At 40.2% G+C, this 15,520-nt stretch overlaps 1 protein-coding gene across 2 annotated transcripts in view; it reads right to left on the minus strand.

The window, feature by feature from the left end:
* Positions 1-15,520, minus strand: part of ELP3 (elongator acetyltransferase complex subunit 3) — a 134,970-nt gene that overhangs the window by 79,830 nt on the left and 39,620 nt on the right. For both annotated transcript variants that reach the window (XM_037893829.2, XM_037893831.2), the window contains 2 exons: positions 6,770-6,931; positions 4,281-4,407 (listed from right to left, as the gene is read on the minus strand). In XM_037893829.2, coding sequence (XP_037749757.1) covers positions 4,281-4,407; positions 6,770-6,931 — 289 coding nt within the window. The remainder of the gene's footprint in view (positions 1-4,280; positions 4,408-6,769; positions 6,932-15,520) is intronic.

Consider the following 15,520-nt stretch of genomic DNA (forward strand, 5'->3'; position numbering starts at 1 on the left):
TGCTGTACAGTTGCCCACGTGAGTTCCCCAAGCTAAGAGGGAGGATGTCACACTGTCTAGAGTAACTCACAACTGAGTGTGCCAATCTCAGGTCAGATGGTCAGAAAACAGGGCAGACACCTCAAACTGGTAGTATATTCTATAATCAGATTTCACCAAGCCAGTAACAGATGTGTACTCTGGGATTACTGTATTAGTCTTACCACGGAGTCAGAAACTGTCCCCTTAGGCTCTCAAGTGCATCTTGCCACCCAGACAAACTAGACTTTGTGATGAAAGGTTATTAAAACCAAAAATCACCTCCCATTAGGTTACTCCCAACCCCAAAAGGGTTGGTCATTTATCCCAGTCAATGGATACTCTTGTTTTCACACTAAAGATAACACTAACAGCCAATTTCTCTAGTAAACTAACTAAAGGTTTATTAACTAACGAAAAGAAATGAGTTACTGAGAGGTTAAAGCAGGTAAAATACATTAACAGGTGAGTCAAAGTTTGTAAATCCAATACGATAGCAGAGATGTAGTAATCTCCTAGTTTTCCATAAATTTCTTAGGGTTAGGTATAATAGCTCTTGGGATCTCTGTCTAATCCCTCAGTATTCTACCCTATTGGAATCCATCAGCCCAGAGATACAGGATCATCCCCTTATAGCTATTTTTCCCAGAAAGAAATCTGGCAAGAGTTTCCATCTCAGCATGGGCTCTTCCTTTGTTGACTAAACACGGACTGGGTCTGTGGATTTCCCATTGTCAAACCCAGTGACCTATGCTTTGAAGTTAGCATGCTTCTTCATTTCAAGTTCCATGGCTCCAATCCCGTTTGATGGGCAATCCAATTACAAATACATACATAATGCATTTAGTTATGGCAATCCAAACAATCTTTCATTAGTTTTCATGAAGTTTAAACATAAAGTAAATACACCTTTGATCTAGAGTTAATTAAGTACAGGGTATACATAATGTAATGCAATAGTAAAAAGGTTTTAGGTAAGTGAAGACAAAAATAATGTTTCTTTGATATCCACACGCAAGTCAATAGTCCTATGCCTCCAAGCCCACTCAATATCTCATGGATATATTCACACAAGTGAATTGGCGTACGGCTTTGATTTGAGCTAGTATGTCAGCATCACAAAGGTATCAGTAACTATGGTTGCCTTGGGAGTCAGCGTGAGGCAAGGGATCCCCACCTGAATCGTCTCCGGTTTCATCCACCAGACGAGAGAGTCCAAAACTTTGACCGAAACTGTCACCCTGCTGCCCTTCTCTGATGAGTAGTTGTAGAGAAGCCAGGCTGTAGACGATAATGGCAAATAGTGTCACGTGTGCGCATGGGGCCATGTGCCAATGGGGGCAAAACAAGTTCTGATTGATGGCCTGAAATCTCGAGAGGTAAATATGCTCTTGCTGTGATCAAAGCCAACGCTGCCTCTATGAGTGTGTACCTCGTGGGGGTCAGCATGGATTTTTTGTGGTTGATGTAGGCAGCTGGGGGAGGCAGAAACCTGAGCAAAACACAGGTTGCCTACTGGACTTCTTCATAGGAGTTGCTTGTCAGGAGCCAATAGTTGACGTATGAGAAAACTATCAATCCCTCTTTTCATCCAAGCTGCCACCACTGAAAAAAAATCTTTGTAAAGACGCTAGATGCCGTGGTCAGTCAAAAAGGAAGGACTCTGAATTGGTAATGGTTTTGATCAAAGGGAACTTACGGAACATCCTGTGGGCTGGGTGAATGACTACGGGAAAGCGTGACTCTCATGTCAACAGCCATGAACCCTGTGCCCTCCTATAAGAAGGGAATGACTGATGCCGAGGAAATCATGCAGCATTCTAGCTTTTGGATTAACAATTCAGTTGTCATAGGTCGAGAATTGGCTTCCACGCTGCATTCTTCTTGCGGATCAAGAAGTAAGGGGAATAGAATCCCTTCCGTTAATGTTGAGGTAGATCCTTTTCTATGGCTCCCCAGAGAAGATGGGAGTCCACCTCCTGGTGTAGAATGTCCTTGTGAGAGTGGTCCCTGAAAAGGAACCAGGAAGGGGTTCTCTGGATAGGAGTTTTGCCAGAAACTGGATGAGATAGCCTCTGTGAATAACTTCTAGTACCCATATGTCGGTCGTTAGGGCCCTCCAGTTTTTGGAAAATTGAGTAAGGCAGCCTCCAAATATCTGAGGAGGGGAATGAAAAGGCATCAATAAAGGAATGCAGGTCTCGACAGTCTCATTAAAAAACTCTCTGTGTGGGGGTCAGAGTACAAAGTGGCAGGAGATGATGTAGAGGCTGGGTTCCTGGATCTATAAATCCTGTCTCTTACACTGTGGATCCTGAGGACTTTGGTGATAGAATGGCTGAGGAGGTGGTCTCACCTTATACCCAATCTGTATTGTTTTCTCTTGGGGGCAAGTGTATAGATACCAAGTGAACGTAACGTTTTCCTTGAGTCCTTGAAGGAACGGAGAGACTCATTCGTGGTCTTGTGAAATAGATTGATTGTGTCAAAGGGCAGATCTTAATTGGTAATATGCATCTCTCATGGGAAACCTGATGATTAAAACCAAGAGTCTCTCCTCATAACAATGACTATAGCCATCCCCCTTCAACACAGTATCTACCGCATCCATAACATGGAGGGAAGTTTTGGCCATCAATCTGCCCTCATCAACTAAAGCCTGGAAGAAGGTGTTATCCTCAGCAAGAAGTTTGTCTCTAAAATCCATAAGTTTAGCATATTTGGCCAGGAGGGCCTGACAGTTCGAGAACTAGAGTTCCTGAAATGGACGGAAGTGGAACTGGAGGGAAGAGGAAGAGAAAACTTTCTCCCTGGAAGGTTGTGCTGCTTGTTTCCCTTTTCAGAAGGAGTAGCCTCAGGGTGTTGCTGCTTGGACCCCTCCGTAGCCACGTGTACCCCAAGAAGAGAGGCACTGGAAGAGAGAACAAAATCTCCCTCCTCCCACCCCTCACACCTTGGACCAGAACGCTCATCTCTGCTGACCTCCTGCATAAAAAAAACTATAGAATTTCACACAATGATTACTGTATCCAACCCATATATTGTGGTTGAGCTAGAGGCTCTCTTTTAGAAAGAGACATCCATTCTTGATTTAAAGAATTCAAGTGATGAAGAATCTATCACATACCTAGGTAAGCTGCACCAATGTACTTTCTCTTTTTAAAACCTGCACATCTTTTAAGCCTGAATTCATTTATTTTACTGGCTCTTATTATGCCTGTCTGCTAAATTAAAAAGCCCTCTGCTAGCAGAATTCTCCTCCCATGCAGGTACTTATAGACTGATCAAATCACCTCAATCTTCTCTTGGATAAACTGAATTAACTGATTTTCTTTAGTCTCCCACTGGAAGGCAGGTTTTCCAGATGTCAGAATCATTCTTGTAGCTCTTTTCTGAGCCCTTCCAATTCATCAACATCCTTTTTGAAATGTTGACATTACAGCTGGACACAGTATTCCAGGAACAGTGGTAGCAGCTCCTCCATACTTGTACTCAATGTTCTGCTGTTTATGCATCCAATGTATCTGTTCTCTTAGCCAGGACACCACACTGTGAGCTCATGCTCAGTTGGTTATGCACCATGACCACAGAGTCATTATTCTGAGTCACGGCTTTCCAAAAATCCAGTTCACCCCATCCTATAAGTGTGACCTAATATTCTTTGTGCCTAGATGTATGACTTTGCATTTGGCTGTATTAAAACACATGTTGTTCAAGTAAACCCAGTTTTCCATGTGATTCAGATTGCTGTTCCCAACATTATTTACTACTCTGCCAATTTTTGTGTTATCTGCTAACTTTACCAGCAATGATTTTATATTTTCTTTCAAATCTTTGATGAAGACACTGAATAGCACTGGGGCGAAGAAGAAACCCTATATGCTCTGTACACACATACTATTGTATAACTGCTTTCTAGACAAGATGCTTTTGCTTCCAATATATATACACAATTTTAAATCCAAAGAAAGAAAACCACCTTGCAAAAAAGTAAAAGCCTTAATGAATGTCAGAAAGGCAACATTGTGTTTCACCTTCCACAGAGACCTTAGTGATTCAGTCTTTCACAAGGAAGGAATAACATTTTCTGGATGAAGTAGTTCAACAAATCTTCCTCATCCTTCCTCTTCACCTGAATTTTAAAGTACATGTCCTAAAGAAGAAAGTCTGGCTTGTAAGATAACCACTAGCAAAGCCACAAAACAGGAGTGTTAGATCCACTAAGGCAAAACAAAAGCAGGGTTATTTTAAGCTATACTTACAACAAACTGGTCAATATCTCTTTCAAGCCCCATGTTCGGCAAATCAGGCATCATGTGTGCCACCACTTTAAACCCTGCATCCTTGGCTACGTGAAATGACTCACACACAGCCTTCACTGTGTGTCCCCTGGAAAGAAGAAAAACTGGTTAAAAAAACCTACACACCTTCACAAATTGCAATCCTTCCAGTGTGGAACTCACTCCATCTAGATATCTGTCTTAGCCCCCACCCTCACTTACAACCACCACCCCCATCACCAAAGAACTGTTCCCCTTATATTTAGGGCCTTTTCTTTTCCCTCCACCACATAAGATTCCCCTCATTTATATTTGTGTGTCTGGTTTTATGACTGTGGTTTTACTTTATTAGTAAAATATTGTGATGTTTTTATAAATCTGTTCTATGACAAAATTATATGGCACGTTGAGTAGGTTGCGGGGAGGCAAAAGAGTCATTTCGTTTCCCTATTAGAGGAGGAATCTGAGCTGCATCAATAACTCAACTACTTGATGCCTGGACTTATCTTTGAATATTCTTCTGCCTTGCAGCAATTGGAAACACTCAAACAGCCCCACTAATGACTCACACTACATAATGGAAAAGTAATTTCCGAACATTTAGCCTAATTGGTTGTAATCTGACATTTAGCTACAAGCAAAATATGAACATTTAAAACAAAAATTCACCGCTACATGCTAAAAGAAGAATGGAAGTAAACCAGAACCACCTTAGGAGAGACTAGCGTGACCATCAATCAGCTCAAAAATTAGACTTCAATTCATTGTTTTAGAGAACTGAAGGGATATTTTAAAACAAGGAAGTTGTGGGGGAGGAGATGTCTGCATGAGTGGACTACAATAGAGCACAGAACCTTTCAGGCATATTGCAAGCATCTTCAAAAGTACCAAAAGCTTTAAAAAGCTAATCTTAAAAAAAGATTCCTTCTGTATAAAAGAAACAGCTACCTATTACATTCCTCTTCTTCAGGGCCAGCAACAGAAACTCCATTTGCAGTTTCACTGGAAAACTTTCAAAACAGCAGTGACATGCAATTTAGAGATGCTGCAAAAAATCATTTCATCTGATGGACAAAACTGGATGGGAACTAAAAAGCGATCAGAGGTGGATAACAGGGATACTGACTTTGAAAGATCCATCTCTGAGTAGGCACAACAGCTGTGAAAGAGTCTGTAGAAAAACAGGGATAAGTGGGCTTGATAAGCTTGAAGACTGTGGCAGAAATCAGCATTAACGAATGTACCTGAGCTAAGAATCAGGTGACATGGCTACTTTTTTTTTTTTTTTTTTTTTTTATATAAAGTACAATACATTGCTATTTACCTTTGTAAAGCTCTGACATCTAAGATTGAAAAGTGCTGTGTAAGGGTTAGTTATTTAGTTACTTGACTGCTTGGTTTGCTCGATAGGCTAAAGTTATTCTTGAACATTACAGCTTTGGTCACCTGGTCAGCCATTGAATCTGGTACTCATGTAGCAATGAAATTCTGGACCTTCATGCATCAGCCACAATAAGACTAATCTTTGGGAGGAAAACTGGCTTCAGACTCAAATGTCAAGTCTCCACAAGAAAATGTCTGACATTTTCAATTACTGCACAATTGTTACCTCTAAGTTTGGTAAAAGGTAGTTTTTTTTAAGCCAGTCAAACCATATTCCCATTCCTCTGTAATTACTTATGCCATTGGTTTATTAAAGATCTTAGGTAAATAATTGGTGTGCGGGATAAGGGTGAAGGTAAGCTTTATATAAATCTCCAAAAACACAAGCGTTCTGAAGTTAACAGGATCCCCAGTTCTGCAACAGTATGAAGCACATTTCTCCCCAGCAGGTTACGAGAATATGAACCGTAGCATTCTAGGCGCTTTGGCAGTGATTTTGTCGTCACTGATCCAGGGCCACAAAGAAGTTGTCAAGAAGTTCTTACTTGTACGCTTCCCAGCCTCTGAAAGTACTGTATATATAGAATGATCCTGATTCAAGAATCAACAGGTTTAATTTCTGGCTATAAAATAGACTGCGATGAGTGTCGATTATAAACACATACCTGACCTGCCTCACACTCTGTATGTGCCAAGTGCCCTGTCTCTTCTTTAAAATCCTTCAGGAATGACCACCATGACCTAATGCCATACTTCTTGCACATATGGTACCTCTTTAGATTATTTTGTACAGATTTTAATGTACCATGTACCTACTCAAGTCTTTGGATTGTAAATTTCTCAGGACAAGGACTCTGATGTTTGTTTGGACACATCCTACTTACCTTACAAGCGTGCATATATTTATAGAGCTATAAAAGACAGTACCCAGCACTATAAAATACTTATGGAACAGGAACATCAGTATAAAATTGTGCCAGAATTAGGCTGGCACTCTGAAGTATTTGTTTCCAGGCGCCTTATAGAGTACTCCACAAGACAAACAATAAGCAGTCACATTGAGCTTTACTCTGAAATATTCTTCTCACCTGTTGGTATCTCTGGCCACGTCCTCATAGACACTTTGCACTCCAATCTCCAACCTTGTGCAGCCGTATGACAACATGTCACTCAGGTGTCGCTTCAAGCAGTAATCAGGCCTGGTCTCTATGGTGATCCCAACACACTTTGTAAGGCTTCTTTCTGAGTATCTGTGAACAAAAACAAGCTCCTTGTTACGATCACAAAACAGTCCAAAGATTTCCAAGTGTCAACTTTTTACAATTTCCTCTTCAACTAAAACCAGGAAAAAGAGAAACACACTATAGCCTGGCAATCAGAATGGACCCAACACTGTCACAGTGTGAATATACATAGTTATATACACCTACAATAAAGGTTTTACTTATTTTTTATTATTAAAGAAAGTGGTATATCCCTGGCTCACAAGGCTTCTTTCAAACAATACTTGTTGGGAAGAGGAAGATATCCCCTGAACTGATCAAGCCCTTTTGTGGTAGCAGCAGTGAAAAGCGGGGCGTATATAAGAAGGGAAAGTCAAGATGGGAAATAAAAAGATGAGCTGAGTTAGAGGTGCCCTTACACCATAACAGCCAGTCTGACATACCCAGCTAATACTTCTATTCAGGTAATTGAGGTGCATGTTTCTCTGAATTCTACAAAATCTTAGTTTAGTTAAAGCTCTGTATAATCCACTTGTTTCCTGTTCCCAAGGAGCACAATTGAGCTCCAAGAGGCAGTAATGCAGAGTGCAAGAACATGACTTAAAACAGATTTAGTTGGTATGTTTTGATAAGGCCAGATACTTGTAGGCAGTCTATGCAAAAATCCACAGACCAGCTCTCCTACTGGAACTGAGTAATGCTCTGAGCTTCATTTTCATCTGACATTGCTCAGGGGAGTCTCATTTCAACTCTTTTTCTTTATGGGACTAGATGCACAACACTGACTCAATGACATATGGTGTTACAAAAATCCTCCGACAAGAGAATAACATTAAGTTACTGCAAAGCTTAATTCAGTGGCTTGGGGCACAGGATAAAAATAAAAAGTAACATTATTATTGATACTTAGATAAAAACTGTCAGACATTAGGAAAATGTTGTCTTAAAAACCCACTGTGAAATGTATTCTGATTTGTAAGAATTAAAAAGAAAAAATCTTGGCCTTGTTTACAAATAACTAATGGTCCCATATCAAAGGGCATATATGCACATTAAGGAATAAGCCACCTTCAGTATTGTGTAAAACTAAAAAGGGAGGAGCAGAAAAGAATCAAAAATTATTTTTCTCTCTTGAAGCAAATTCATAGCAAAGTTATGAACTGCTGAATATAATGAACACCAGAAGACTCCTAACTACAGTGGTTACAAAAATACTGTTATGATTCCAGTGCAGCATGATAGCTAATGAAACTGTCTTGCTTAACTCCTCATATGCTATAAATAAAAGTGTGGCTGAGTTAAAATAGTGAAAAAAAATAAAATGGATATTATAGTATCAAAGAGGGCAATCCCAGGGATTAAAACCAGGGAGATGTTTAATACAGCAGTTTCAGGATTCATAACTGGCAATGCCTACATCAGAATTTTGAATATCAACACACCTTTCAAATCATCTGGTTAGCTCCCCCTCCCCTAATTTCCAAGATCCCTCCCAGAACAGTATCACCGTTCTTCTGGAAAAGGACTAGCTGAATTTTCTTGGTCAGTGTCAGTTTTCACTGGCTGGAATCTTACGCTACAAACGCCAGCCATTGCCAACTCATAGCCAAGGACTAAAATCATACTTTTCCCAACAAACCTCTCTGGGACTGCACATGTTTTATGTCCAGAAGGAATGAAAGACCGTGACAACAACATGCATGGAAGGAAAGGACTAATACTGGTCAGTGCCTGTGCTCTATGTTTAGCAGCTTTCTATTTCTACAATAGAATTATGCTGATCAGCCAAGCATCTGGCTACAATGTCTCTTGTATATATAAGTAACTATTCTATGAAGATTTAAAAAAACAAAAACAAAACAAAAACAATGCTCCTACTGAGCAGGCCATTTTAAAACAAGAATCATTCATTGATACTGCAGTTTTTATTGGTTAATTTGCAAGGAGAAACAGAAGGAAGAAGTATATGCCACTCGGCATTCTACTGCAAATAATTTTAGTAAAAACTCTTGCTCGTTATTCCCTGAAACATGCAGATGCAAGGGAAATAAGAATGCTAGAGAGAGAAGAGGTTTTTCTCCTCCCATTAAGGTGAGAAATTAAAACAAAGTAAGAGAACAATAGGATATTTTAGCATCACTCCTGTTTGCAAAAGGATAAATCTATTTCACTTTGAACTTAACATTTAATTAAAGAGTGTCACAAAACTTGTAAAGTTATAAAGGGAAATGGACATCTTTACAGCCACTTACAAGGCAGCTGAGATCTCCCCTCAATCAACCTCATTGTCTCCCTTTTGAACTAATAGTTACTTTGATTCATCATAAGCTTTCGTGAGCTACAGCTCACTTCATCACGAAAGCTTATGCTCAAATAAATTGGTTAGTCTCTAAGGTGCCACAAGTACTCCTTTTCTTTTTGCGAATACAGACTAACACGGCTGTTACTCTGAAACCTTTGATTCATCAACTACTTCCTAGAACTGTTTCACTGGAAAAGTACAGCACTGGTTGACGGACAGTAGCATCAGAGCATCAAGGGCTAGGTAATTTTACTGCCAATAACATTTGTAGTTATATGTGCCAAGAGAGAGGTAATCAAATCCCAAGCATCATGTTACAGGCTGATCTGGTGTATTGTGCTTTACTTTGTCTTCCTTAAAAAAAGATCAGGTATAAGCTACTGTCAAAGGCATGACAGTGACTTGATGGAACACTGGTCTAATCTGGTATGGTAAATTCTACAGCAGATGGAAGTGTCTGTCATGTCTCCAATCTACTGTGAGCTGCCATAAATAAAAAGAGTAGAGGGAAGTATCTTTTCAACCCTGCAAACACAGACAAAAGATTACTAAGTTTCAAAATACACAGAAAAACAACAAAACCTCAGATAATCATGGGAGGATAAATTAATATAAGTTGATGCATAGCTATTACACCAGACACATCAGAAGTCATCAAGAAACAGAAAATAAGTTGACAGAGTCACACTAAGAACTACAAAAGATTATAATGTAATGGAAACCAAACACATCTACAAGAAGAATGGAAATTGACCCGCGTGAACATGATTTAAAGTCGTGCTACATTTATATACCCCTTTTACTGTACAGAAGGTGTTGCTAAAGGACACGAATAACTTGAAGAATTACACTTCTCACTGAAAGTTCTGTACCCACGAGTTAACTGCAACATCTAGAGTTGCAGAAAAGGAAAACAGTTAACTTTTAATTATTTTTCAATTTATTTTATGCATTTGACAGCAATTGGTGTTGTGTCTCCATTGCTGAAAAGACTCTTATAAAACTTTAGGCCTAACTTGACATGAGTAACTTGACATAAGACAGACCTCATTTCTCAGTAAGCATGACTGCGAAGATGAATGGAAGACTAAGTTTTAAATAAGCATGTAACAGGCATTATTCTGGAGTCAGTCTAGCTAAGATAAGCAGAATACTTGGTACTAGGGATAATGGACAAAATAAACCTGGAATGTAGAGATCAGTTTATACATGAACAGCACATGGACAGAGCATGCTGTACAGCAGGGGTTCTCAAACTGGGGGTCGGGACCCCTCAGGGTGTCACGAGGTTATGACATGGGGAGTCATGAGCTGTCAGCCTCCACCCCAAACCCCGCTTTGCCTCTAGCATTTATAATGGTGTTAAATATATATTAAAAAAGTGTTTTTAATTCATAAGAGGGGGTCGCATTCAGAGGCTTGCTATGTGAAAGAGGTCACCAGTAAAAAAGTTTGAGAGCCACTGCTGTACAGGGACTGGTTCCAGAGACATAAATAAGCGAGTCACAAAGCACGTGATGCAAGGTATAGTCAGGAATGAAGAGGTTAGTAAACATGTATATAAGGAAAAAAGTTTCACTGTGTAACTCTAGATTTGTGATGTACCTTGCATCCAGCCCATGTTCAAGCCTGGCCAGCTTGACCATAGTGTTGCTGTATGCCAAATAAAGGTACCCGAGTGACGAATTGTGGAATCTAACTGAGTTTTTGAGAACCAAGTGGAAAAGGGTTTCATGGGACGCCAACAAAAACCATGTACTGTGGAGCACAGAAACCCTTCTAAAAAGAAAAGGTGAGGAACTGAAAAAAAATCAGGACATACTGTCTTAATGGTTCTCTGTCAGATACTAGATTTTTTTAAATTAGTCAATATTAAAACAAGTTGGCAGTATTTCTATTTCAAAGTACAGTCAATGCATCAGAGCATTCACCTAGCCAGTAATCATGAGAAAGAAAGGATGGTCAGATTTATGCTCTGTGGTAAGGAGTTTAATGATCAAGGCTTCTGTTTATTCTTCTAGGAGCCCATGACTGCTTTGCTATTCAGTTTATGCAAGAGAAGGTTAAAAGGTGACCTGATCTTTGGTCCATAAATACCTAAGCAGGGAGACAATTTGATAACAAAGGATTCTAATTTAGCAGACAAAGACAGAAGAAGATCCAATGGCTGGAAGCTGAAACTAGAGAACTTCAAATTCCTAAGGCACAATTTTCTAACAATGAGGTTAAGTGACGACCACTGGAAAAACTTGATAGAGAAGGCCAGAAATGACCACTGTGATCACCTAGTCTGACCTCCTATATTAATACAGGTCATAAGATTTCACCGACTTAATTCCTGATGGAACCAGAACATATATTTTAGAAAAAAGCATCCAATCTAGATTTAAGGCTATCCAGTGGTGGAGAATCCACCATGACCATTGGTAAATTGTTCCAATGGTTAATTACTCTCACCGTTAAAAAATTTACACGTTACTTCCAGTCAATTTGTCTAGCTTCAACTTCCAGCCATTGGATTATGTTATACCCTTCTCTGCTAGGTTGAAGAGTCTTCTTATCAGATTTCTGTTCCTCATGTAGGTACTTATAGACTGTGATCAAGTCACCATTTAACCTTTCTTTGATAACCTAAATAGATTGAAAAGGAATACTTGTGGCACCTTAGAGACTAACCAATTTAGTCTCTAAGGTGCCACAAGTACTCCTTTTCTTTTTGCGGATACAGACTAACACGGCTGCTACTCTGAAAGCTGTCATTAAATAGATTGAGTTCCTTGAGTCTTCCACTACAAGACATGTTTTCGAACCTTTTAATCATTTTCGTGGCTCTTCTCCAAATCCTCAGATTTATCAGCATCCTTCTTGAATTGTGTCCAGACAGTATTCCAGCAGTGGGAGCACTAGTACCAAATACAGAAGTAAAATAACCTCTTTACTCCTACTCAAGATTCCCCTGTTTATGCATCTAAGGATCACAGCCCTTTTGGCCACAGCACTGCACTAGGAATTGGTGTTCAGTTGGTTATCCACCATGAACCCCCCAGCCCTTTTCCAGGATAGAGACCTCCACCCGATCAACACGGCCAGCGTTCTTTGTTCCTAAATGTGTGACTTTTTAAAAGATATGCTCTGGTCAATCCAAAGTTATGGACTTGATGCAAGAACCACTGAGGGAAATTCTACATTCTGTGTTATGCACATCTCCTAGTTTATTAACTAAATGGGGACTGAGTCCATAAAAATCAAAAAGATCATAAAATTGAACATCTCAGAATTACAGAAGGTATGGTACGTAAGTGCAATATAGTGCACTGCCTCGCTTTCTTCTTGTCTTTCAAAACACTGATTTCCAGTGTATGAAAGGCATAGGAACACAAAAGGGTGTTGGTTTGTTCTTAGTCATCACTTTCACTATACAACGTTTTTTCCTCATCAGGAAAATGGTTTATAACAAGACTGGTGTTTATAAAAAGCAAGGTTCAACTGTAGTAAGACAGCCCCGTCACAGAATCATAGAATATCAGGGTTGGAAGGGACCTCAGGAGGTCATCTAGTCCAACCCCCTGCCCAAAGCAGGACCAATCCCCAGATCCCTAAATGGCACCCTTAAGGATTGAACTCACAACCCTGGGTTTAGCAGGCCAATGTTCAAACCACTGTGCTATCCCTCACCCCTAGAACACTTACAAGCTAAAATGACAAAAGATACAAGATAAGGAGACACTGTACAAGCAAAGCAATCAAGGCAGGTGCAGGCCCATAGCAGGTGAATTCCATGCTTCGTGTGTCACATTTGCTTATATATTTTAATTGTATTGATTAAAAAAAAGCCCTTGTTTTAGGGGATTTTGGCTGGAACATTTGGGTTTCAAGTGGGGAAAAGGAAGAGTCTGAATAAAAGAGGAGTGAGTGGAGAGAAGGAGAAAAGGAGGACGAGCAGTGTAACAGGGACAATGAGGGGTGACAATGTTAGGAGAGGGGATGGAAGGAAGGAGTAACAACCACCAAGGGCAATATAGCAAATCATGAGGGGGAAAGGGGGGGGGGGGGGGGGGGAGACTCCAGAGTCAAGTTAAGAGAGAAGTAAACAATGTCAGGAGACTGTGAGGGCCCAGTATCCCAGGTAAGCCCCTCTGAGGGTGTCCTGGAAAGCCTTGGTTTATTCCCTGTGCACTCAGCTCTAAGCAGTGCACTTTGGAAGAAGTCCCAAAGATATAGGTATTGCCACAGTTCACCCTCTGCAAGTTTTTAGGCTTTTTCCTCACAGGCTCCCCAGTTCCACTTTCAAATGGTTCCTGCCACCCCTAATCTGGCTCAAGAGAAATGCCAGTAAGCATGTTTACACGAGGATAAAAACAAAAAAAACAGCAGCTGGCCTGAGTCAGTGGACGCAGGCTCCAAGGCTGAAAAATCTCTGTGTATCCGTTCGGGCTTGGTATGGAGCCTAAGCTCTGGACCCTGTGAGAGTTGAGGGTCCCAGTGCTCGAGCTCCAGCCCGAGCCTCTACTCAACAATTTTTAGCCCCACAGCCCAAGCCCCATGAGCTCAGGTCAGCTGACCCAAGCCAGCTGCAGCCATGCGACTCTTATCCCCCTGTAGACATAGCCTGTGTGTCCATGCATTTGACATTACAAAAAAAGGTGCACTTAAACTATCAGTATCCACAAAGTATTGAGGAAAAAACTGAATATCATGTATGAACATGCAAATTCCTTAATTAAGCAAGCCCCAGTACTGAAATTTTCTGTCTCTCTCAAACTCTAATGGCCTTGCTAGATCATTACTCCAGCATCTGAGCAACAGCAATAATGAGCTCAACATCTACAGTTTTCTGCTGGCGAACGTGACAGGCATTAGATCTTACTCACAGAACACGTAGTTAGGAAGTCACATTTGTGGTAATGCAAAATGTTCATAGTATGGACTCCTTAACGCTTACTGCTAAAACTGTGAAGTACAACTGCCTTTGTATCATAGCACTTCATGACTTCTTTGGTCATCGATTCCAGAAACAATATATGTCAAAAAGGATTCTGTTTCACATCAGCACCAGTTTCTCAAGGATCAGTTTTACAATAATGGAACAGCTAAAGTACTTTAAAAATAAGATAATTATTAACTAAGACTAAACTTATTACTTGGCTAATTTTCATAAAGTAACACTATTTACACTGTTTGCTAAAAGATTCGCAAGAACGATCCTTTTTCTGGAATGCCACCACATTAGATCAGTCACAAACCCATTCCCAATGACAGATGCACCATAGTTCAGTACAATCTGGTGGAGACCCAAGACATAATCTGTGTGTAAAAGAATATCAATTTTAACAGCTGGAATTCTTAACTTTTTTAATTCCCTTCTCAATTTCTTTAGTGATGAATGGAACCAGACTGATATCTCTAAAAGTCCTTTATCCACAGAAAAAGTCCATGAGCAGCAGCACTGCAAGCCTCCCCTATCCCATTCTGTCCATGTACCTCAGCCTTGAGCCATACAAAAATAATTCAATCCATGGTCCATGTAAATGTTTGGCTTGAGTACCAACAAAGAGGTAACTATGATAATTTAGGGGATTAAAGTTTCACACAGTTTTCAATTCTGCTCTCAACCTTCACAAAGCAACATCATAACCTTATAGGGGGGACGCCCTCCCAGTCACATGGGGACGCTAGCATTGTTACAGAACACATGCAGTATGTGAGAGACTGGACAGGGGTTAGACATGGGGAAGTGCATAAATGTCCAACAGCACAGAACTAAGGCACGCATGAACTCTACAATCATAATCATGTCAAAAATCTGTAGGCATTGTCTTAGATCTCCAAATCAGCTTCTTAAGAGCTCCACCTCTGGAAGCAGGTGTGCTCTGAAGGGTGCAATATACAAATCTTCTTGGCATGGGAAGACTCCTAAAAGAAAACCCTGGAGGATTTCCTGGGATAACAAACATACTTAAACCTCACCATTCATCTTCAAGATGAAGGCAACACAACGTCTAAACACAGTTTTTTCAATACAAATTCAAGTTGAACTTCAATAAAAAGAACCCAAGTGTGAATGAGTTTACAGATGGAGTGAAACTTTTCAAACAAAACATATATGTACAGCTGTGGCAGGAGCTAGACTGCCACAACTTTTATAAAAAGAAAAGGAGTACTTGTGGCACCTTAGAGACTAACCAGTTTATTTGAGCATGAGCTTTCGTGAGCTACAGCTCACTTCATCGGATGCATAGCATATCGTGGAAACTGCAGAAGACATTATATACACACAGAGACCATGAAACAAAACTTCCTCCCACCTCACTCCC

Source organism: Chelonia mydas, chromosome 3 (assembly GCF_015237465.2).
Source record: "Chelonia mydas isolate rCheMyd1 chromosome 3, rCheMyd1.pri.v2, whole genome shotgun sequence".
Classification (NCBI taxonomy): Eukaryota; Metazoa; Chordata; order Testudines; family Cheloniidae; genus Chelonia; species Chelonia mydas.